Genomic DNA, 7,059 nt, shown 5'->3' on the forward strand with positions numbered 1-7,059 from the left:
TTATTGTATAAGAAAAATATTTGGCTTTTAAAATTCAGTTGCTTGTTCTATAGTTTAAATCAGCTGAGTATGAAGACATTCATTTAGTAACTGTGTTATGATAGATGTTTAGCTTAGTTGAAATCCATTGTTAAATCATTAATGAAATATTTTCAACAAGTAAATTGTATTGTTGTTTACTGGCTGCTGTATTTTTACTATATTTTTTTATTCTCTTTTGAAGGAACAAATTAAAAACTACAAACCTCTAGAAGATGGAGGTGCTTTGGTTGATAATTATACGGCCGTCATGAACCCGGAGCATGATGGCTTCCTTTGACTCAATGACAAAGGTGTTACAAAACAAGCATTGAAGTTGAAAAAACAGTCGCTTGAAATGCAGAAAAAAAGGACCGTCAAAAGAAAAAAGTAAAGCTAAAAGCTATGGGGAAAATATTTTGACAGTCAACAAGCAAACTTTGAGGCTACAATGAAGATTGAAGAGTATTATACTATTATTTATGATAAAGTTACACACCAGAATGTTTGAGGATCATAGGGATGAGTTGTAGATTTTTGTTACATTTTATAATTGTAATTGACAAGTTTATTCTGATTAAGTTATTATTTTGAGATTTGACATGTTAAATTGCGATATACGATTAACTATTATATTTATGTTATTATTATGTTGGTGTAAATGAGATATTATTGCTTGTTAATAAAAAAAATATAATCAGTGAGCTATAGAGTTGCATTTGCATGTTAAAAAGTTGCAATAGTTGTAACTAAAATATTTAAAAAGTGTTGCATTTAAGGTGACAAAGGTTGCATTTGTATGTTAGAAAAGTTGTAATTAAAATAAAAAAAAGTTGCAATAGCATGTTAAGGTTACATCCTAAAAAGGTTGCATTTGAATACTAAATGTAACCATTTTAGAAAATGTTGCATTATCTAACAAAAAAGTTGCATTAAGTCTAATGCAACTTCACCTAACGCAGCCCTTGATAAAATGTTGCATTAGGCCTAATGCAACTTTTTTAGGCCCTAATGCAACTTTTTGTTGCAACTTTTTGTCGGGGTTGCAATAGCTTCATTTTCTTGTAGTGGTGGCATTACTCTTTTTTTTCTTTTTATTTAGATTCATTTACTAGACCATGTCTCTATTTTGCTTTCAAGTCAAGATAACTATAGAAATGATTTTTCTTTTGATATAACTTAAAACGAAAATGAAAGGTGTACTTTTCTCATATTTTCATCATAGGAATTTATTAATTATGAATAACATTTAATTAATATACAAGAAAAAGAAGGAAAAAAAAAGGAAGAGAATAAAATGCTACAGTACAATACTATTCAAAGCATATAAAAAAGTATCCTTGGTGGATTATTATTCTCTCAAGAAATGGATAATTTCCAGAATATATAGCAACGTTGATTCAAAGGGCAAAATGGTCCACATTTAATACAAGACCTCTTTGGAACTCTACATATGGATGTGCAATTGGTTGATCATCACCTTCTACACTCCATCTACAACAACATAAACACTGTTAAAAATACAAGTTTATCCTTGGATTTATAATAAATTTTTAATGGCCAAGTTATATTAAAAACCGGCCTAGTTAGAAACTAAACAGAACAAGACACAATTACAAACTGAAATAAAAAATATAAAGATAAATTATGACAATCACCTGAAATTTTGTACAAGATGGTGTAGGAAGAATGCAATCTCTACCCGAGCTAGTTCGGACCCCGGACAATATCTTGATCCTCCACCAAATGGTGTAAATTTCTTGCTAGTTTGATCTTGCCTTTGTGTCTACACATGTAAAACAATGTTATGAAATGAACATCCCTTTATATATATAATTATGATTTTATAAATTAAAGGAAATAATATTAGTTAATAATACTTAATATAAATTGAATTACCTCCCATCTCCAAGGATGAAATTCCAGGGGACTTGAATGGATAGATGGGTCCAAATGAACTGTACTTAGAATTGGTAGGACCTTCCAACCTGCTGGTATCAAATAATCTGACAATAAAATACATAAAAATATTTATGTTTTCAGCATTCGAGTAAAATTAATAATATCAAATAATTAATATAAGAAAGACCCACAGAATAATCAATATTAATTATTATAGCTTATAAAATACATAAAGTGGCTCATGCATGCATGAATCATTGTTGTGATGGAACCTTTTTTGACCTTCATGATTTTAATATATGATATACAATTTTTATTGATTTATAAGGCAAACAAGTCATATACCCTATTCACATAGAAATAAAATTAGTTTATTTTAAAAGAGTAAATTAATTAAATATAGTTAAAATTTTGTTTTGTATTAATATATAAAACTAGACGGGTGCCCGCGCGATGCTGCGGGAAACCAAAATTCTAGTAATCATGAAACAATTACGGATGAAACAATTACGGATGTTCAAAGTTCGTTTGAAATCTTGAAAACGTTTAAACCAATCGCCACTTTTAATTAGCTGGTTTCTGAATGTTCAAATCGTAGAAAACAGTTCGGTTTACGGTTTATACCAAAAATATGCCATATAAAACCGGACCGGACTGTAAACTTATTATTGAAACTCAATGCGTGAAACCAAACCATTAGTAACGATTCAGTTTAAATTTTCGACGCTTTAGTTTTCGTTTTCAATGAAAAAAAATCAAACCAACGGTTTAGCTAACTATTTAACTTAGAAACCGTTAAAACTGAATTTTGAACGCCTATATGTAACTTGTTAATTTTTTTAATGAAAAAAACTATAGCAATACCATACCCAAATTAATGACAATAAAATGCTCGTTTTTATAGTGTAATTTAAAAAAAAAAGTATTAACGTATGAAAAAGTTACGGCCGTTGAAAAATCGTTGGTGGGAAGTTAGTTACAATTAAAATAAAAAAGAATACATAGGTAAAGATGAATGTTTAAAGTTGTAATAATTTTTTAAATTTCCAAAAGTTGAGTAAAGATGAGGGGGCAATGTTGTAACTCTTTTCATGTATATTTTTTAATGGACAAATTTGTCCATATCTTACATGCTATAGAAGGTGTACATTAAGTTTTACAAGTTGTGAATTACTTAAAATGTATGTGTCTTAATTTGCCCATGTTTCATGCATTATATATAATATAGATAAATTAAATACTGGATTTTTTAAGTTTATTTTAATTTTAATACTAATTAAGGTATCAAAGACATAATATTATATGTTGGTTGTGGCTCAATGGTAGAGCACTCAATTTATAAGTGAGAGGTAGGGAGATCAAACCTCACTACCACCAACTTATATGGGAGATATGAGGGATGACCATGGCTTGCCAGGGTTCGAGTCCTGATCTCACCCGGTTTTACCGGCTCCTCGCTGTCGTGCTGTTTGGCGGGCGTGGGGGTCGGGTTTTATCCGGTGAATCCCTCAACAGGTGGACCGCTAGGGGGCTCCGTCCGTCCGGACTAGTGGCCGGCTCGAGCTACCTTTAGCCAATGGGGGCCGCGTACGAGGTACCCGACATTACTTAGTTGGCCGTTCAAAAAAATCAAAGACATAATATAATTACCTTTATATTTGATATCTTTCAGAGCCTTTCTATGCACAAACTTGACAATGTTCCCATATCTAAGAGCCTCATTGATGACCTATTTGACAAAAGTAAAGTGAGTACTCGGTTACTGACATAAATATTAAATTAATATTAGCTACCTAATTAATTATATTCTGAAAATGAAAAAAAAAATTATATATAAACACTAATGGAATATCAGCCAAACTAATATCAAGAATATTTTGAAAAAAGAGAGACTGATTTAAACTTATAATTGAGTTTACATTTTGGGTGAATGTCATCATTTTATAGTCTTCCCAATTCAAAGGCTCATCTTTATTCTTTTTGCTTCTGATGCTTCCATGCTCTACCTATCAAAAACACATAATGACTCAAGTTTTATACATAAATAAAATAAAAAAATTAAATCTGACTTTAGAAAGTCAAACAAACTGCTTTTAACTTTAAAGTGGCATGAATTTTCCAAGTTTCATAGTGTGAAAGATCAAACAATTTTTTTCTTTTTATTTTTTCACTTGTATTCTGTCACAACCTTAGAGGACCATTTTTCCCTTGTTTTCTCTTACAACCTTTTTTAAAGTCCACCCACCCAATACAAAGCTTATTTGATCTCGTTGGTTAGCAAGGTTTTGCAGGTCCCGTGAGTTTTTCATTAACAAGTTCTCGTGGTTAAATAAAAATCGATAGTTCTGGTTAAAAAAATCCATGTCAACTAGGCTTACTTGTTGCTTATTATGAATGACATTTAACTAATATTCAAGCTAATTATTATACCTTCAATTGTTCAAATGCAGCAGGGGATTTGGCAACAAAATGTACCACCATGGCCATTAAGATAGAAGTAGTTTCATAGCCACCAAGAAGAGCATCAAGAACAAAGCTAACTTTTTCATCTTCAGATAAGGTATCAACACCTAGGAGAATCTCCAAGAAATCACTCTCCTTTTTTTGAGAATTAATATTCGTATTCTCACACATATTATAATTATTATTAAAAACAATATTATTTCTTCTTCTTTCCTTTATAATTTGCTTGACACTTGATGATATTCTGATTCTAGCCTGTAAAGTTGACACCAACACAAAGTTCATCATCACATGTACATGCCTCTTCTTCCTTTTACAAAACCAAGATGATGATAATAATGATGCAAACAAAATAATTATGTTTTCCCAAAAATCTTTATATATATTTATGTATTCTTATACTTGTGCAATTTTATTATTTAGTCCTGATAGTTATGTTAAACATACCATACTAAGCTATCCTCAAATCTTAAAACACAATTAATCATACTTAAATACTACAATTATAATATAGGTTTTTCTTTTTTTTTTTCATGAAAAAAAGATTATATTTAAAGAAGAATTAGTGAAGTGCAAACCTTAACTGCATTTGCATAAGGAGTTCCTGGGATATAGAGTGGGAAAGATATTAAACCTCTCATAAAAGTGAGAAAATCTTCAAGAATTTTTGCAGTCTGTGGCTCTTCTGGTGTTAACCCTAGAACTTGCTTTACTATTACATTGAAAGTAAACTAGAAACAAGAAATAAAAAAATTAATTAATTAACATAATGTTGATTAAATATTATTTATATATAAAAAATAATAATAATTTAACTAAATGCAAACCTTTCTAGCTTCTTGACAGAAGATGATTTGTTTCTTGTCTTTCCAAGAATCCAAAATCTGGAGGGTGATTTTCTCAATGTAGGTGAGAAAATCATGTTTAGATTTGATGGTGGAGACAAGATTAATGGCCACATTTCTAAGCCTCTTGTGGGTATCACCCACAACCACTAGCATAGATATCTTACCAAGAACACCATGGATAGGCTTTGGATAGCTACATTCAAAGAGCTTGTCTTCATTTTGTAGTATAAAATAGTTGAGTTCTTGATCACATGAAACTATTGTGGGTGAGAAGAATAAATGGGATTTAAACACTTTGCCATACCTGAAACATAAAATAAAATATGGGTTTTCATTTCCAAGTTCCAACATATTTTCTTGCTACAAATGTGTCTTTTGAGTTCTGATCATGCATCACTTTCATGAACATGAAATTTATGTTTGTGCAATCAAGAATATTACTGTTTTTAGCAAGTGCACACTGCACAATAACTTATCGACGCTAAAGAACTGCAACTTTGTTTTTAGTAGGATCAGGTTTGTCATTCAAAAGAGGGTGGCGGCGCATCTTGTTGCCCGTTTATCCACCTCTCTACTGTAATTAGATCCTTTTATTTAATATATGAAATTATTAAAAAAAAAGTTTAGATATTGATGTGAAAAGATTAATTAATAATTATAACTTGAGGTAATTAATTACCTAGAACAATGCTCTTGAAGAAAAGAACCAACTGTGGTTGAAGGATGAGGAGTAAGAAATGCTAGGGTTTCACCAAGAAGAGGCATGTAACCAAAAGAACCTCTAGGAAGAACACCAAGTTTTTTATATTTTAAGGACAACAAAGGCAAGAAGTGGTTCAAGATTAAACCAAATAAAAACCCCACAAAGATTACCATCCAAAAAAATCCCATTTTCAAGAGACTAAGGGATTAAAACTGGACCTTTGTCTCTGTTGGAACCTTGATGGTTGGGTGTGTATATATAGAGAGAGTATGATGCACACAGTGAAGGTGTTTTTTGTAGGGTTTTGCAAAGAACTAAAAGCAAAAAAGTAACAGGCTTTTTTGGAGTACAGTCGGTGAAAATTTGACTTTAATCACAGGCATAGGAAAAGAAATAAACATAGCTAAGGTAGCTAGCTAAGGATCTAGACAAACAGGGTAGGGGTTTAGTTTGACATATGTATGTACTAGTGTCCTCATCAACAATTTCACTTCGTTACCTTTTATGTTAGGATTGATTTTTACATTTACTTTTTCTTTTTCTTTCTTTTTTGTTTAAATAAGAAAGCTATTCAAGATATATATCTTAATTGTTTTCCAACATCAAGATTGCAAAAATTATTAGTGATGTCGAATTTTTATTTTTCTTATGAATAAAAAGCATGTTGAAAAATTGGATTTAGATTGGGATAGTTCATAGACCAAGGAAGTTTGATTCGTAACCTTTTAGTTGGGTTGTACGTGTTTTCTATTGTGTTTGTAAAGCCTCTCTCGCTAGCTTTTTGGTAGCAGGTGGTTTTCTATTTTGTTTGTAGAGCCTCTCCCTACTGGGACATCCTTGATTTCACGTCACACAATTGGGTGTAGGCATGTAGCGAAAACCAAATGTTTATATAAACCGCCAAGGTTATTTGCTCATAGATTCATTTTTTATTCTAATAATAAGGAAACACGAGACATGTAAATACATTAATCAATGGATGATGTATCGGAGTTTATGTTAGGCAGATAGTCGTGATAACATTATATAGAAAACTATTGAAAGTAAGATTCGACCTATGACTTATTTTATAAGTAATAATTTTTATTTCCCTTTTGTGTGTGTTTAAAAGTTTCTACAAGTTTT

At 30.9% G+C, this 7,059-nt stretch overlaps 1 protein-coding gene across 1 annotated transcript; it reads right to left on the reverse strand.

Annotated features, from left to right (window-relative positions):
- Positions 1–1,251: 1,251 nt before the first annotated feature.
- On the reverse strand, positions 1,252–6,495 carry LOC143537909 (cytochrome P450 724B1-like). The gene is made up of 9 exons (XM_077031576.1): positions 5,911–6,495; positions 5,211–5,535; positions 4,962–5,114; positions 4,351–4,638; positions 3,840–3,926; positions 3,571–3,649; positions 1,918–2,024; positions 1,677–1,804; positions 1,252–1,512 (listed from the first exon to the last, which is right to left on the reverse strand). The coding sequence occupies exons 1-9, from the start codon at positions 6,120–6,122 to the stop codon at positions 1,419–1,421; spliced, it is 1,473 nt and encodes a 490-aa protein (XP_076887691.1). The 5' UTR covers positions 6,123–6,495; the 3' UTR covers positions 1,252–1,418.
- Positions 6,496–7,059: the final 564 nt, after the last annotated feature.

This window comes from Bidens hawaiensis, unplaced genomic scaffold, assembly GCF_021521415.1.
Source record: "Bidens hawaiensis isolate Kalapana, Puna unplaced genomic scaffold, B.hawaiensis_p1.1 tig00000780_1, whole genome shotgun sequence".
Classification (NCBI taxonomy): domain Eukaryota; kingdom Viridiplantae; phylum Streptophyta; class Magnoliopsida; order Asterales; family Asteraceae; genus Bidens; species Bidens hawaiensis.